This window comes from Azolla caroliniana, unplaced genomic scaffold, assembly GCF_043228905.1.
Source record: "Azolla caroliniana isolate FFs.n. ecotype wild unplaced genomic scaffold, voAzoCaro1.0.p SCAF_8, whole genome shotgun sequence".
Taxonomy (NCBI): domain Eukaryota; kingdom Viridiplantae; phylum Streptophyta; class Polypodiopsida; order Salviniales; family Salviniaceae; genus Azolla; species Azolla caroliniana.
Window position 1 is genome coordinate 17,092,263 of NW_028230443.1, and position 18,271 is coordinate 17,110,533.

Genomic DNA, 18,271 nt, shown 5'->3' on the forward strand with positions numbered 1-18,271 from the left:
ACAAGTGATGAATACATGAGAAAAGAAGAAATCTTCACACATGCTTAGTTTTGCAGATCTCAAGTGTCTTGAGTAATGGACACATGAGATAAGAATAAATGTTCATGTATGTTTGGTTTGAGATCATCATCGAAGAGTGGTGAGACAAAGGACCGATGAGATAACAGAGAAGTACATGTATGTGCTTCAACTCGGATGAAGAAGAAACCCTTCATACATGTTTCGGCCGAGAGCGGTCATCGGAAAAGAAATTACTAAACTTTCTCGGCGAGAGCTATATGTATATTACTTCTAGTGTGACAAGGTCAGCCAAGAGAACACCATTTTGCCAAGCCTTTTTCGTCAAGGAGAGACAAACTTTGAATTAACTCATGAATAATATAAGAACTCTTTTTATTAACTCATGAATGATATAAGAACTAAGAACAGAAGAAACAAGTTTGTGAAGGTTTGTGGGCGAAAAGCTCCACCCCCATGGGCCATGGCTACGAGGTCCAACCTCTCCAACCTCGCTGCCCTTCTCAGACATAGCAAATCCCTGTGTCAAGGTAAGCTTCTCCATAACCACCTCGCCCTCCATGCATTCGATCTTGTCACCTTCCTCACCAACTGCCTCATCGAGATGTATGGCAACTGTGGAAGCATCCCCGATGCTCGCTCTGTTTTTGACCACATCCAAAACCCTAACCTTTACTCGTGGAACCTCATGTTGAGAGCTTACGCCCATAATGGGGACGTACACAATGCTCAAGCATTGTTCAATCTCACTCCTCATCCGGATGTATACACATGGAACATTCTCATGAAAGCATACATAAAGGAAGCATGCTTAGATGATGCAAGAAGAGTGTTTAATACAATGCCATGTCATAATGTGGTATCTTGGACAGCCATGATTGCTGCTCTGTCACATGGTGGCTATGGTCAAGAGGCTTTAATGCTTTTCTATGGTATGTATGTGAGAGGAAATGTGGTTCCAGATAGCCTTACTTTTCTTCGGGCTCTAGATGCCTGTTCAGCGATCTCAGCCCTCGTTGTAGGTCAAGAAATCCATGCTTCTATCATTGAACAAGGGTTTGATCAACATGTCGTGGTCGGGACAGCACTTGTTAGTATGTATGGAAAGTGTAAGAATCTCTCACAGGCAAGGGCTGTCTTTATACGAATGAAAACCAAAGATATTGTCTGTTGGACTGCATTTGTGACTGCTTGTACACAAAATGAAATGTATAACGAGGCCTTTGTTATCTTCCTTGAGATGCAATCTCAACATCTGAAACTAGATAACTTTATATTTGTTTGTGCCCTCGATGCATGTAGTGGCCTTAGTTTTCTTCAAGAAGGGAAGCAGATACATGCTTCTATTGTTGAGGCTGGGAGTGAACAGGATTTCATGATGGGAACTGCACTCGTAAATTTCTATGGGAAGTGCGGAAGCCTTTTGGATGCAAAAATTGTTTTTGAACGAATGTCTAGTCGAGACGTGGTTTCATGGAATGCAATGATTTCACTATTGGTTGAAATCGGGGGTAGTGAAGATGCCCTGTCTCTCTTTTGGCGTATGCAATCACAAGCTATTAAGCCTGACCATATAACGTTTATCTCTGCCTTGCATGCATGTAGTAACTTAACTTTAATTGAGGAGGGGCTAGAAATCCACACATTCATTGTTGAGTATGGTCATGACCATGATATAACGCTTCTCAATTCCCTCATTAATGTGTATGGAAAGTGTGGAACTTTACATAATGCCATGAGCATTTTTAACAATATGATCCATCGAGATGCTATCACATACAATGTTCTGATTTCAGTCTACATAAGTAATGACCTTGTAGATGAGATTTTGGATGTATTTTGCCAAATGCAACATGTGTCAATAAATCCAGACAACATCACCTTTACATATGTGATCGATGCATGTGGAATGGATGTGGATCATAGAAAAGGACATGTGATTCATGGAAATATTGTTGAAAATGCATACGACTTGGATCCTATGATAAACTCCGCCCTTGTCAAGATGTATGGAAAATCTAAGAGTCTTGATGATGCCAAATATATTTTTGATAAAATGCCAGATGTGGATATCGTTTCTTGGACATCCATGATTGGTGCTAATGTTGATAATGGATGCAATGAAGAAGCACTTGATCTTTTCCATCAAATGCAACTGAAAGGCATACAGCCAGATAGTACTTCATTTGTATGTACGCTTGATGCTTGCGCTAGTCTTGCAGCATTAGATAAAGGAGAGGAAATCCATGCTGCAGTTATGGATAACAGATGTGAAGGAGATTTAATAGTAAGAAATGCACTGATCAACATGTATGGAAAGTGTGGTAATCTACAAAAGGCTCATAGGCTTTTTAATGCTTCATCTCACCCGAACATAGCCACTTGGAACGCATTGATTGCAGCATTTTCCCACAATGGGCATGGAGTCAAGGCCTTGGAATATTTCTATAAGATGCAATCAGAAGGCATAAATCCAGATGAAATAACATTTGTCTCTATCCTTACTGCTTGCAGTCATGCAGGGTGGATCGATGACGGCCGGGAATACTTCATATTCATGAAAAGATACTTCGATGTAATATATACACAAGATCATTACGTTTGCATGATTGATCTTTTGGGGCGTGCCGGTAGACTAGAAGAAGCACAATACATGATAAATGAACTTTCTATTGAGAAGGCAGATGTGGCATGGCTATGTTTGCTTGGTGCATGTAAGATTCATGATGACTATGAAAGGGGTGTCTATGCTGCCCAGAGATTATTCAATTTAAGCCCAAATAGTGCAACACCCTATGTTATGCTTGCAAATATGTCTGCTGCTGCTGCTAGGAAGTGGGATACGGTGTAGCTCACTAAAAGAAAAAGTTTATAGCAGCAGCACATAGCACCTTTCTGGAGATACATTTGCAGCATAATACAATTGATGCTCAGGTGGCATGGGTCACAAGGAAGAGGTTGGATTACTCTGTTGAGTGGCATGTATTGAGTGCACCACATAAACCCAGTTGTCAATCCATCGAGTAGGGTTTTGTGACATGTTTTACTTCAATGTGCTCTTAAGAAGAAATAGAAAGCAGATATTAATGAACCTATGTGACAGGTGATGACCAATGAATATAGCCACTTCTTGTGCCTAAGCCATCACAATCAGAGTAGCACATATGAAGGGCTACTTTGTATTGAATTGAACTTGCATATGACAGCCCAAACCGTAAACTGGGACAAGTTTCTGAGCAATCAACCAAATTACAGAAACTGAATGGAATAATATACCTGTCCTATTCACAAAATCAATGGAAAATGCTGTCCAGAAACAGATTGATAAGATAAACCAGAGCTCAGGGAGGTTTATGATATATACAGAACTTCATGCACAAAAACTACAGTGAATATGAAGAGGGATCGATCATGAATGCTCAAAGGACCGACATTAAGATGGATCAATTGGTTACAAATGCCAACTAAATGTGGAAGATTGGAAATATGTGCATGTAGGACTCGGTAACAGTTCGATTTCAGCTTAACCAGTTTGGAAGCTTTCAAACTTGAACCAAAATGGTTCCTAAACTGGTTAAGGTTTGAACAAACTGTTTCGCCTTAACCAATTTGGCCCAATCTGGTTCGGCTCGGCCTGAGCCTTGCAAACCAGTTTACAAAGCTCAAGCCTGAACCAAGCCAAGCTGCAAAACCGTTTAACAGCTCGGTTTAGGCTTGAACCGAGACATTGCTGACTCCTAATTACATGGACTAAGTTGTAAAAGGATGTATGTACACATCTAATGCTTAATGATGAGATATAGGGAAAATTGTTACCACCCTACACTGGTTATTATTCAAGTGAAGAAGGTGATGTATTGTGCACTTACCCTGTAGTATTCATGGTTGCCTGAGGTTAGTGAAACCTAAACACAAATTTTGGTTTGGAGGAATGATTGGTGAACCCTCTGAACAGTCCATGGTTGACATGTGCAGATAGCACATAAAATGACAAGAGCATTTTACATAGTAAGTAAAAATCAGCGCAATAGAAAACCTGAAAGTTAATTCCAAACTGTCAGAAGAGTGAAGTAGAGGAATTGCAGCAAAGCCATCCCAGCCTATTCATCTTCCAAGCTCCTTTGGTCGGAAGATAATAACCTTCTTGCAAAGCACACAATCTGAACAGCGTCCCATTTAAATTTGTTGAAAATGAGGGGCATTATTTACAAGGTGCTTGTGTGTATATCGAAGAATGATGGGACCAATAACTATCTATATTCACAATTAGTAAACAATATATAAATCATTTGATGGAAGAGGAGAAAAAAGAAAAAAGAACAAAGGACAAATGAAAACATGCTAAGGATTAGTAAGATACAAGTATATACATTAAAAAATGACACATAACACAAATTATAGATAACAATATTAAAAGATGAGAATAGAATTTCTATTTTTCATTAAAATTTTGCCACCCCAAAGTCATTGAGAAACTTAATCTAAACATAATTTTAAAATGAAACAAGTGATAGTTTTCACATGGACATGAATTCCATCTCTCTTTTGTAGATCTACAATAGAGCCAAGCTGAGGCTTTTATGAATGTGTGGATTTGTGTTCACTGAACAAATATGAAAAATTTGTATTTATTGCGAGAAAAGGAGAGAACCCTAAGTCAATATGTTACAGTCAAATCCCTCAATGGGCAGCTTATCTTGGATTAAATCATTGGCTGAATATCACCAATTTATGTATGTAAGAGAAAGAAACTGGCTGACTCATCTCAATATATCCTACAACTGACTCGCCTTGATTGACGAGAATGCCTTTCAGTTATCTGCATCCAACTCTGGCTTCTTTATCATTATTACTCTCAAAAAACTCCACATGAAAGTAGAACCCAAGAAAAGCCCAATACCTACTAGCAATGCATATTTGAAACCTAGATTTACTAACAAATTCACTAGAACCCCTGCCATGACCACACCCAAAAAATTCGCAGAAACGGCATCCCAAAAATTCATTCCTAACACAGAAGAAGCCATGGCGCCTGTCCAAGCTCCTGTCCCAGGAAATGGAACTGCAACAAATAACATTAATCCTAACCACTTGAATTCCTGTATTGGTCCAGCTTTCTTCCTTGTCGATTCGAAAATCATATCTACTATCTTCTTTGCAGTTGAACTTCTTGATGACAAAAAATTGGCTAGCTTTGCCATATATAGTACAATGAATGGAACTGGTACCATATTCCTGTGGTCAAAATAAATAATTGCCATAATGGAATGATATCACAAGGCACATAGACATATGTTTTACTAAAAAACGTTTCTGTTTCTCGAAATTACTTCTATATGTTTGTTTGGTCAAAACAAGAGGAATCAATTAAAGTTCTCAGATTCTTCGTCATGCTTCTACGATATTACAAAGTGTATAATATGCTGTATCGCTCTAAAATGATCTCTATATGCTTGGTAAAATATGTTTCCGTAAAGACTTATAAATTTGAGAAATCTCTCTTTGATGCCCTAATCTCTTGTTCACAAGATTTGAGAATCACCAATCAAGCATATAGAAACAATTTCAAGAAAAGATACAGCAATTATTTTTATATCAAACATACTTTTTTAATATCTGAGAAACATAACCATATATATTTCCATATTTTTCCATCAAAGTAACAGGGTCTAGCATAAATCTGATAGAGAATCAGGGATATTCAGCAGGTCATGAACTTACCCTAGAATTGATAACACCGAAAGTTTGAGAGGATCCAGTTGCATCCAATAACCTACAGGGATGGCCCCACGTAGTTCCAAGACAGGAAGCATTGCCATGAAGAAAACAATAGCCTCATCTGGCCATCCAGTTTGACGTAAAAACGAAGCAATTTTAAGACCAAGATGAGAAGCTTTAATGGTAGCCTCTGAAGCTTGGGCACTTCCACAAAATAGACCGGTTGAAATTGAGAGAATGCCAAGGGATATTATGATGCTTTTTAGCGATGAATGTATCAGTTGTACACTATTGGAATTTTTAGAATCTGAAAAACAGTTTTCTGCAGGTGATTGACTTGTGCTCTTATTAAATTTTCCCTGTATCACCTATAATGAACACATGGAACACAAAATTACATAAACTGCAACTGACCTTCATTGGTGAAAAATCAGAGTCTTAACTTAATAAAAATACAATTTTGACATGCCATCCATTGGTGTTTAAATACTAAAATATTGCAATGAATGTTCGTGAGACCACCTTCATAAGTTTTAGCAATCTCCCAGTCACAGCATGATCAATGCAACTAAAGCACAAAGGAAATATTCAATTAGTTAAGAGAGAAACAGGATGTTTTGTACAATAACATAGTCTTCTGAAAAGTGGCAATCATGTAGAAACATACAGCTAGAGACAACGTGTATACAAATATGCGACCTAGATGGTGGTCAATGATGTTGTTGTTGGCTGGATGGTCATTTATTTTTTCTTCCTCTTCTTTCTAACATTATCATAGGTCAATGTCTTGGGACCCTTGGAGCCAATTGTGTTTATTTCATTGTTCATTTTCGAACTGTGACTCTTAACATATCATTATCATCTATGTCTCAGCATCTTCGCACAAAGAAAGGCATTTGTCTTTGTACCATACCCTATATCCTCATTGATATCTCAGCATCTTTGTACTTGGAAAGTTGTTTTGTCTTTGTGCCATAGTTCATTTTGATATTTTAAAGACTCTAATACATCATCACATCAGTGTCCCAGCACCTTGCACTAGGAATGACACTTGTCTTTGGTCCATAGTCAATTTTCAAATTCTGTAGGAGATGATAAATCATTATCATCAATATTCCAGCACCATTGCACTTCCAAAGACATTTTTCTAATGTTTTCTAGACTCTAATACCTTCACACTCTTGTACTTGGCAAGATGCTATCTTTATGCCATTACATATATATATTGATATTATAGAGTCTAATACATCAACTCTTACTCCCCAGCAATGTCAATGCCACTAGTGTACCAAGAAAATTGGCAAATTTCTACAAGAAAAATCAGAAGCCTCCATTGAGTAATAAGAATAAATAATGCATTCATTTGCAAACACGGGGTATTTTTCTTTATGTAGGATAGCTGTATAAAAATTTATGTGGTCATACTAACGAAAAGACTCTAGTGTGACAAGAAAGACTGGTGGAAGAAAAACAGATTTTATCAATTGTGAACTACGAATCACAGAACCAGCATCTTCCTAACTCTGGTATCATTACACTCTTCATTTCAGAAGATTATTTTAGAAACCATTTAAGATTTTATGCAACCAGAAATGCACAAAAAAGGCCAACAAATCAAGCGATTTTCTAGAACCAAAATAGTATTCATTAATCAATCAACAATGCACTGTACAACAAGGAAATACGCAATGTTCTACGAGAAAAACCAATTTCTTTTGAGCAACAAGAACTCATAGATTATCATCTGCAAGATTTTGCATTATAAGCATTCACGTTTAAGTCGTTTTTTAAGAGCTCATTCAGGGTTTACTCAACCATACGTACAACAATAATCGAAAAAAATCTCAAGAAGGAAGTAAAGTTAAACTCACATCATATATTTGACAGTCCAAAAAAGGATTTGCGCTTACAGAACTCTGAAGGTACTCAGATTGGTGCAGAAGATTCGCACCTGTAAAGGAGAAAAAAACCAGACAATAAAAGCTCTGAAAAAACGAAGGTGTTTTAGAACAGATAAAAACCATGAGATTATCCAAAAGAACCTTTTGTTTTTCCTTCCTGAGAATCGATCGGTTGGAATGCATAAACTGGTAAAGAAGGAGACGAAGGACGGAAAGAAGCAGAAGGCAGGGGGGAAATGCAGGTCCGATGCTTTGCGAAAGAGTGGGGACGAAGAAAACGAGGAGGCGGAGCCGATATGGTGAAGCCGTCTGAGCGAGCGTGCTGGAGGAGGATCAGACTGGAAGAGGCGACAGCCATGGCTACTGCGGCTGCAGTTGCCTGATGCCTCCTGCGTGGAAGGTTTAGGCTAACCGGTTTAACCAAGCCAATTAAACCTTAACTGGCTTGGAAACCGGTTGGGCCCAAATCGGTTCGGTTCGGTTGAGCCAGCCCGAACCGAACCGAACCTCAGAAGGTTTAACGGGTCGGTTTAGGCTTGAGTCGAGCCGTTTTCGATTCCTCCTGTCCTAGCATGTATTCATCAGCCTTTCGTTTGCATGGATTTGTGCTTGCTTGTATGAAAATCGCTTTCATGGAATCGATGTACGCTCTCTTTTTCCCCAAACCCTCCAACATCATGTGACCGAGCCACCATAATGGTTTCCATGCATCACACGATCCGCGTCTCTTGTCGCGCCTTGCTCCTGTCCTTTTCTAGCTTGATCCATGTCTTTGTTGAATGATTATACCATCCTCATCCTCTTTTTAACATCATGCTTTGGTGAAGGTTAATTGAGGACTAAGATTTTGGGGTGGGGGTGGGTGTTCGTATACCATTAGGTATACATGTATAAGATGCATATGTAGAAGGTATACATGTATAAAAAGTTTAACTAGATGGTCCCTTCTATTTGAGGATCTCCCACATGGATGGATGTGGTCGAAAAAGCCTTGACAATGATCCACCTCCCAACCTAACTAAGTCAATTCTTCTCCCAAATTATCCTCCATCTGTTGATGTTAGTGGAGTTATTATATATATGGAGGAATAAGAAATGATATTGATAGTTTATGTTTAAGAGTCAAGTGTGGAAGCAATGTATACATGTTCATTTAGCATAGTAAAATATTCTTGCAAAGGGTCAATCCAAGGAATTGGTTTAGTAGATACTTTGACTTATTACAAATAGATTTTTATTGGAAATTAACAAAACCAATTCCCAAATGGTTGCTCCCAAATTTAATTTACATGGTCGATAATTAAATGTTTCAAATCTTTTGAAAAAGTCACAATTTGATGCTTTGGCAAAGAAATGTTTGTCTCACAATGTTTGCAAGACAAAACGAACACAAGTGTAATGTTCATCCAAAGTATGATTATATGAGAATATTATAGAAGAAAACGACGACAAAATGACAAAGTTGATCTCGAAAAATGCCAATCATTTCTTGTTGAAAAGTGGTTGAACCATTAGTCAAACTAAATGGCATGGCAAAAAAGTCAGAATGGTCATAACACATATAAAATGCGGTTTTAGGAATATCTTCCTCAACAATTCTTGTTTGATGGTAGTCTCTTCGGAGATCAATTTTGGTAAAATATCAAGCACTGTGCATACGACCAATCAAACCGTAAGCACGTAGCAATGGATACAAATTTTTTAATAGTCACTTTATTTAGACAAAAACAATAAACACACCACCTTCTCCATGTTCCTTCTTCTCTTTTGACTAAGATAATCGTTGCGTCTACCCCAAGGCGATTTATTGTAAGTTGAAGTAACAAGTGGGACACATCCTTGAATAATCTTTATGTTGTGTAACAATCTCATTGCCCTCAAATCGACCAATATGATAAGGTCAAATTCTCACAACAACACCTGATATGAGATTTATTTTATGCTCAACATTATGTTTAAGTGGTAATCCAAGTAGTGGCTCCTTAAGGAAACATATTTGTCTATTTATGATTAAATCAAGTAATCTCTATGAAGATGAAAAAGTATTGATTCACATCAACAATAAAATGGTAATATTAAAATGTAGGAACAATCACACAACAATAAAATAGAAAATATGAATACTTAATTAAAGATTTGGAAAAGCCATATGAGTTTTTGAAGGAATCTTTGTACATTGAATAAAGTGTGTAACACTATTAAGTGCAAAAGCTGTCGAATGGTCAATCCAATAAATGGATCAAGAGTAGTTTTTCTTATAAAGGCATGTATATTAACATAGTTTTACATCAATAGATCTCAGTTTCATCACATGAAGATCAAGCTTTTCTACAAAGGAATCCATACAAATTAACAATTGATAAGGTACACCATCGATGGATTATATTCCTCCATATCCCAAGTGAACTCTATAAATGTGATCACCTATATCTATTCATAACAACAAAAAAAGGGCATAGGGATTTGGAAACACATCGTTATGCATGTCGATAACCTTGCCACTTCTTTATCTCGCTAAATAACATGTAGATAAAACTTGCAACCAAAATTATCTCGTTATGCATGTAACTCCAAGTCTGACAAGCAATCAAACATATTATATGAGAATTATCTTCCACTTGAATAGTGGAAAAGAGGCAATTGCCTATTATTAGTGTATATATCACTTTAGAGCTAAATCCCAAAGGCAAATCCCCCGATCAACATGACAACCTTTGCTACAAGTGGCAATTTAGAATGCCAACTACATTTCTCTATCCACCACCATCCATAATTAGAGTTATGTACCTTCCATCCCCCCTCTCTCTATGCAAATACTAATGTATGACTTTGGAAAGTCAAAATACAATCTATGGAATATTATATCCTATTGATTCACCACAAAATCAATCAGATTCCCATGTCATTCTTCATCTCTACATATATCATCATGGACCTATTTAGTTCCATGTGATTAAGACCAATGCAAATGATTGAGATTATGCCATGCCAACCTACAAGTCCCTAATTCCTCTTGTGACAACCTCCATGAAGTTTCCAACACGTAAAACCATTCTAACAATATGCCTTTTAATCGTCAAATGTGTCTTTAAACTCTGTTGAGGATAGAAAACAAAGGCATTACAAATTGCTACCAGAAAAGGAGCATAAGAGGAACCCTCATTTATATGGGAGAGAAATCGACCTTAGATATTGAAAGGCTATCTTGAAATGTGGGGAAGGCATTCTCAATTGTGCATGACCAAACACCTATTGAAATGGAGATTTCCACGCTCTGTATATAAAAGCCCATCCTAAAGATATAAATGTCTAGATGGCCCTTGCCATTATACTATTGATAAATCAATATAGACTATGTTGGTCTGAAATATGCAAAACAACCATGTTCAAGAAGCAATTCTCTCTCTCACTCACTCTCTCTCTCTTTGATTGATTGTTTAAAAGTATGTTTCGTGTGCACATAATAATCTAGCCTAGTGTTGCATAGATTCCATGCATGTATTCTATTGGAACATGCACTTGCCAACCTTTGTAGGTATTATGTTCCATATAAAATAACATTGGTATCAAACCTCTCATGTGCTCAACTCCACTAAGTTACATGTAACTTCGTTTCTTGATAAAGCAAACCCTCCTAGGGAGTGTATTCGCAACAAGGAATACCGAAAGGACTTACAAACGACGGGCCGGACGTGCATACTCGATTCTTTGCGTGTGAATGGCACTTGAGCAGTGATGCAAACAATTAGGGCATGTGTGTGCGTAGGGCATGTGTGCGCGCACACGCACATACATGAGCAACACACTATAAAATAGATAGCATCACGTAGTATATATTTATATATATACTATATAATATACATATACTGTACATCCATACACACACACATATGTATATATATGATACACATATCTATATGTATGTATGTATGTATACATATTGTGGTGTATATGTATATGTTGGTATAGGAAAAGATAGATAGTCAATAGATAGGCACGCGAGTGTTAGGTAGTAGGAACGAGTATGTTAAAGAGTATTAATTACACGAAGATTTACCAACTTATTGGGGGGGAGTGAGGAATGCGGCCCCAAATGCAAGGGTAATAAGTAGTATTATTGGACATGGTAGTGCCATGTATGTAGTTAATTAATTACTGAGACAGACAGACGTAGGCGCGGATAGATATGTAGATGATAGGTATAAAGGTAGTGAGGTTCAAGGTAGGGTTGCTCTTGCTTGCTGCAGGGTGACCGACCGTCTTCAGATTCATGATGAGGTGGGGGGGGGTATTCAAGGTAGGGTGGCCCTCACGCTGGCGGCGAGGGCATCCACTTCGGACTGGTAAATGCCGAAGGTATTCTGGAGCACGATCCCTGGCAGGGGTGGGTTGGCGGCGAAGAGGGCCACCGCGAGCTGAGAGACGCCTGGGTTCTGGCTGTTGAGGGCGGCGATGGCCAGGGCGGGGATCCGCCTGTCGGGGTTGATCTGGAAGTGGGGGAGGCCACGGGGGAAGATGAAGAGATCGCCCGGGTAGAGCGTGGCCTGGAAGAGGGTGGCGTTGGTGGTGGAGACGAAGCCAACGATGAGGGTGCCCTGGGCCAGGAAGAGGACCTCGGTGGCGCGCGGGTGGACGTGGGGTGGGTTGAGTCCCTTGGGCGGGAAGTCGATGCGGGCGATGGACAGGCCCTGCGTGTTGAGCCCAGGGAAGTTGTTGACGGAGGCCAGAGTGACGATGGCCCGTGGGAAGTTGGTGGGCGGGGCCGGCGCGCCGCCCGTCCGGAGCAGCGTGGACGTGAAGTCCTGGGCGGTCACGGCGGCGGCCGGCTTGCACGTGCGGCCGTTGACGATCACGGCGTCGACGGCGGCGGCCACGCAGAAGTCTTGTAGAGGGTCCTCGTCCGCGGCGGACGCCAGCTGGGCTGGGGATGTTAGGCACAAAAAGGCCAGGAGGAGGAGCAGCATGCTGAGAGACAGACTGGCGGGAACGGATGATGCCATTGGAATGGGTACTACTACAGTTACTAATCAAATTATCAAAGTATGTATCTATGTATGTATGTATGAATGTAATGTAATGTATGTATGTGTAGAAGGTTGGGATTGGTTTACTTAAGTGTATGTATGGAAGAGTTGGCTTTGATGATGTTAGGCCTCCTGAAAACCCTACATTTATATAGAGATATTACACACAGAGAGAATGAGAGAGATATTATTCTCTGTGGGTGTGTGTCTCTGTCAAGTGTCTCGTTGGTTACTTATTGCGTGAGGCTATAAGCTATGAGGAACGTAGTCATTGTTGTTTTCGTGGGGTTTCGGGAGTGGGGACCGGGGGGAAATGCATGTGGTAATTGAAATTTGTATCTTTCTTTTGTGACATTGTGTGAAATTTATTACAGAATGCACTAAACCCTAAACCATAATACGAAGAAGAAGAAGAAGTAGCGCGATCTTGCAAAGAAAGATAAGCAATACACACACACACATATGCATGCATGTACTACATTGTATTGTAATTTATCAGATGTATGTATGTATGTATGTGAAGAACATTTCCATATTGTTGCTGAAGTGCGTGGGAAGAAGTAAAAGCACGTGGGGCCGTTTTGGGGATGTGGAGTGAGAGTGCAACACACATTCATAGATACATACATACATACATACATACATACATTAACACAATTATATATTTTTTGACGCAATTGTATGTATACGTTTGAGCATGGCTATATTTCTCAAATTTGAGCCAAGCACATGCAAATTCTAGTGTTGTGTATAATTCATCACTAATATTGAATGCTAACTTCATTTACATGGTTGGAAAATGGCTAAAGTTAATCATATCACAAGACCCGCTTAACTTGGGGAAGGTGGTGGAAACTCAAAAAAATGAACTATAGTTATACATTATAATTGAAATTTACAATAAATAAATGTATTTTCTTTTATTTTGGTGGATTTTCTTTTTTGAGGGGGAGCGGGAACTTTCTTTATAGTTATCTTTTTTTTGCACGCTAAAGGGTGACATTTAGTGTTGTGTACAATACATATTGTATTGTCTTCTACATAAACTTTCTAGGAATCGATAATGGCTCGACTCAAGCTAGAACCGTATTAGTCAACCGTTTTAAAATGCTTCAGTTCAGTTTAGGCTTGAGTTTCCTTAACCGATTCAAGCCAAACTTGTTAGAGCATAATTGGCTTGGCTAAAATGGTTCCTAAATTGGTTTAGGCTTAACCAGTTTATCAAGTTTGGAAACTATTGAACCGGTAAGGCTTAACTAGTTTGGTTTGGACAAGGCCAAACCAATTGAGCTGAAACCAAACCATTGTTGATTCCTAAATATAGTCACGCTTTGCCTCGTTCACCATCATAACACATGCACACACATCTCATTTGGTCTTGACGAAGCATTAACGGATTAATTTGTCACTTCTAAGACATAGAAATCTCACCTTCATGATCAACGTGTGATTCAATGAAATGGCAATGTAAGAGTTGAGTTGCAACTCACCATTTCATGTCATTAGCGTTGTATCTACACTAGTACAAGAAATTAAATGTCATTAAATGAACTTATGATTATGTGTATATGTAGGTATGGTTCAATGTAGGTGTGTATATGCATGTACAAATCAACATAATTGATTGTTTATATATGCATACGTACGTATGATTGTAATTTGTATGTGTATGCTTGAATAATCATATGGATGTATGATCATAAGTGAATGATTGCTTGAACAATCATATATGTATGCATATTGAAAACCATTCCAATACTTCTATTCACCACAAAAAATCTTATGTGTGCGTTAGGACTTACCAATGAGGAGTGCAACAAGGAGATTGTGTTTTTTCAAGCTCCTAACAATTGAGGTGCTCTATATGGGCGTCAACCAATTATGTATTAGCATATTTCTAATTTGAGTGACAATATCCACAACAACACCACGAACATCATCATCGCTAATTCAACACCAACAACACATGGTTCCATCAAGTGATGAGCATGCTATATTTCTCAAACATGTGATGACATAAGCAAATTCTACTTTTGTGTATTAATCATCACCATCTTTGCCTACATGGAATCTTAGTTGAATGTTAATTTCATTTACATGCTTGGGAAAGTGCTAAAGTTAATCATACCACAAGACCGCCTTAACTAGTCAAAGTGGTGGAAGCTCAAAAAAGTGATCTACTTTAGTGATACATTATAATTAAAATTTACTATAAATTCAAGTATTCTCTTTTGTTTTGGTAGGTTGAGATTTACTAGAAGTCATAAACAACCAACTTTGAGTACTACATCAAACATTCCATCTTTATCATTGGATATGGGTCATGGTTAACGTCGAATAAAAAGTATTTATTTACTTAGCATATTTACTTTCAGTTCCAAAGAACGTGTGAATAGATACCAATTCTTAGAGCGATTAAGAGAGAAGAATCATTGTAGACCGAGTGAGATAGGGAAATAGCATGAGAAAGAGTGAGAGAGCATGAAAGGTGAAGAAAGAGCAAGAGAGCAAGCAAGATCAAGAGCATAAAGGAGTTTTTGGGGGTGAAAAGTTTCTTTATAGTTATCTATTTTTTGCACGTTATAGGGTGAGAATTGTGCCATATACAATACGTAGCATTCAACATTCCATTTTCTGTGCAATGCTAAATGTCAATTCTATACATGATATTTAACAAGACACAAAAACATGTTTAACATCATGTTAGACATTATTTTTTCTAGAACAATATACCCCTATTCTTTAGTAGCATTGGTAAAACAATTCTTCAATCATTCCCTACTTGAGTGTATGGTTCTCTTAATGGCATCCTTACAATAAAACAAGGCTTTAGTGTCAAATTTATGAAAGACATGAGGATATGAAAAGCATATCAATTATGACAAGATGAAATGTGTACTTGCAAAGGAGTAATGCACACCATACATATATGACAAGACAAAGTTCTCATCAACCAATGGCCTAGACCATGAACTCAAATCTATGCCCATGGGATAAAAGACAATTGAAACATCGTTAAGAGTTAGCATTGTTTAGTATATCAAACATATTATTTGGGTGTCCACCGCATAGTGGTATTCCATATAAAGAGTATTGTGTAACGTAAAAGCGTATTGAATGGAATGCATGGTTCAACATGTTTACACATTGAATAAGCCATTATAGTTCTTGTAGTTTTGAAATTTTAAGTATGAAGATGTGTTAAATGTGTCATTTTGGCCAAATTTGGAACAATTTTGTTACATAATCTAGGATATCTAGAGTTTCTTCCTTGATTGGTTCCATTTCATCAAATTGAGTTAACGGGGTTTTCTCTGTCAATTTCAACTTTGTACATCTAGATGTTGACGAGCCCTTGCTTCTTTTCTCTTAGATTCAAGATCCAATTCTTGTTTCATATATCAAGAATTCCCTAGCTCTGCCTAATAAGCCTCTATGTCTATAGCATCTATGGTAGCTATTGACAAAATTGAAGAGTTTGAGTCAATTCATGTGGTACTTTGGGATCTAGCATGTGTGGTTTTCTTGAACATTTTTTGGTGGTCTTGAATGCCTACTTTTTCATAGTCTATCATGGTTTAAACTCCAAAATCTTGAGATTAATTGAAGAAAGGGAACAACAAATCATGAAGACTATAGTAAATAGTTATCCCAAGTCTCTTGCAATTTGGCTCCCATTAAATCTCGATTTTTATCCACAAAGATTACACAAAGAGGGACATGAAGAGGAAACATTTATTTTTTGCAATGTTAGCAACTCCGTGCTCCCATTTGTGGACATGTGAGGCCTAATCACTAGAAAACTATAATGAATTTACAAACGTTTTTAACAAAGTGAAGGCTAGTATATTCCTAGATCAAGAGTATCATCATTATGATTGTTCAATCAATATGCAACCAAGGAAGGATTCACCATAGGGGCCCTATATGATCTTGCCATGACACCAAGGCTATTATTGTATATATATAATGTTCATAATTCATGTATTATAACATCTTATGCTATAGTTATTGCAATACTCCTAGCTATGCATGATCACCAAATGGTATCCATGCACAATAACCAAGAGGTGATTGCGCATAACATAATGTCATACTACATATAGATAAGGCATTATGTTACTAGAACCATTCTGATTAAACATTAGTCTTTAACACATATTGTAAATCTTGTCCTTCTTGTTTATAATACAAAATTCCTTTTCTTCTTAATATTTTCCTTCTTACTTTGTTTTCTAATTTAGTATAAGTTTTTCCTTTGGCCTATCACACATCGAGAAAATATTAATGAGAATTCAACAAGACTTGGATTTATTGGACATTCTAGATTCTCAAATGGTGCACCCTTTGACTTTATTAATAATCTCATTAACTTTGATTACACGCTATCTGTTATATAATAAATCTATACCCACAAAATGGGCAAAGTGTAGTTTCAACAAGGTTGATGTTGGTCAATCCACTATTGAAAGTGTTTACAAAACTTTCTCCATTTGATGCATCTGCCTCAACTACTTCATCTAATGCATCAACAATGCCAACGTTGGTCTAGTGCTTGGTAAAGAATCATCATACACCATTCCCACACCTTCAAAAGGCATGGACGTCAACATTGATACATAAACAACAAGGAAAAGTGGACATAATGGAACAAGTGTTAAGTACTTGTCATCTCCTTCATGTCCCACACTCTTGAATGACAATAACATTGACATTAACAACAAGAATAGATGTGTACATTCTAAGAAAAGAGGGCAAAGACAAATTGCTAAGAATATAAGATTTTGTGGACAATCACATGTGAAACGTCATAAAGTAATGTAAAATCCTATCATAGCCACTTTTTATGGTTCTTCTTCCCTTAACACAAAAGGCTAGAGCTTTTTCACTAATCTTTTTCTACTTGTTGATGTAACCAAGCACCAGAAATCTTAAATGTTTTAATATCTTAAGTATCTGGGCTTGACTTTATTTAATGTAATATTTATTAATGGAAGTATGCTTATTTATTGTTGTGATGCCATTACTTTAATGAATTAATTAAAGTGTTCGTTAAGTCTAATATATTAAGTATTATTCCTTTAATTAAATAGAAGTATGATGGTGATTTCTTATTGTGATTTATTTCTCATCATTTTAATGGTTGGTTGAGGTGTTCGTTGAGTTTAATTAGTTAAGTCTCACTCATTTTATGGTTAAGTATTATCGTCAATTGTTCAATGAGAAGTTTGTCGAAGAGGTTAACAATAGCATGATGATGGAACAATTGACACCCATCCCTTCCCACATCGTCATCAATAATAGGGTAGGCACCGATCCAAACCCTAGCCCTAATGTAATGATCTTGGTGTGACATCTATGCCATTCCCATATTTTCCTTCTTGTGCCACAACATGAACCAGAGACGTTACAAAATCTCACATAAGCTTTCTTAGTCCAAGGAAGTTATGGTTCCAAAACACATTAGACCACTTTGAGTCGAACACGAAATTGCCATGATTGAGCATTCCAATACATAAACCTTTCCTTCAACTTGTTGCCACTCCACTAATTTAATTGAGAAATTGCCATGTCAACAACTAATGGATATTCTAAATGTTGAAAAATTGT

The 18,271-nt window shown here is 37.6% G+C and overlaps 2 protein-coding genes and 1 pseudogene across 5 annotated transcripts; 1 reads left to right on the forward strand and 2 right to left on the reverse strand.

Moving 5' to 3' along the window:
• Window positions 1-426: 426 nt before the first annotated feature.
• LOC147861128 (pentatricopeptide repeat-containing protein At1g03540-like) lies at window positions 427-3,428 on the forward strand. Its single transcript, XM_087323294.1, has one exon. The coding sequence runs from the start codon at window positions 482-484 to the stop codon at window positions 2,867-2,869; it is 2,388 nt and encodes a 795-aa protein (XP_087179420.1). The 5' UTR covers window positions 427-481; the 3' UTR covers window positions 2,870-3,428.
• Window positions 3,429-4,632: 1,204 nt separating this feature from the next.
• Window positions 4,633-8,027, reverse strand: LOC147861129 (small multi-drug export protein). 4 transcript variants are annotated; one of them, XM_087323298.1, is made up of 4 exons: window positions 7,779-8,027; window positions 7,647-7,687; window positions 5,740-6,095; window positions 4,633-5,253 (listed from the first exon to the last, which is right to left on the reverse strand). In XM_087323298.1, the coding sequence occupies exons 1-4, from the start codon at window positions 7,993-7,995 to the stop codon at window positions 4,830-4,832; spliced, it is 1,038 nt and encodes a 345-aa protein (XP_087179424.1). In that variant the 5' UTR covers window positions 7,996-8,027; the 3' UTR covers window positions 4,633-4,829. The 4 variants fall into 4 exon arrangements, with proteins under 4 accessions (XP_087179424.1, XP_087179423.1, XP_087179422.1 ...); XM_087323297.1 differs by having other exon boundaries at window positions 5,740-6,104; XM_087323296.1 differs by having other exon boundaries at window positions 7,608-7,687.
• A 3,902-nt stretch (window positions 8,028-11,929) lies between these two features.
• LOC147861130 (germin-like protein subfamily 2 member 4 pseudogene) lies at window positions 11,930-12,637 on the reverse strand (annotated as a pseudogene).
• Window positions 12,638-18,271: the final 5,634 nt, after the last annotated feature.

What these genes read in the sequence shown, in the direction of transcription:
- LOC147861129 (XM_087323295.1), bottom strand. Translation starts at nt 7,995, where the DNA reads ATGGCTGTCGCCTCTTCCAGTCTGATCCTCCTCCAGCACGCTCGCTCA. An exon ending in TGGACTGTCAAATATATGAT is followed by an intron (nt 6,105 to 7,607) that starts GTGAGTTTAACT and finishes TGTTCATTATAG; the next exon opens with GTGATACAGGGAAAATTTAA. An exon ending in TCGGTGTTATCAATTCTAGG is followed by an intron (nt 5,254 to 5,739) that starts GTAAGTTCATGA and finishes TTTTGACCACAG; the next exon opens with GAATATGGTACCAGTTCCAT.
- LOC147861128 (XM_087323294.1), top strand. Translation starts at nt 482, where the DNA reads ATGGCTACGAGGTCCAACCTCTCCAACCTCGCTGCCCTTCTCAGACAT.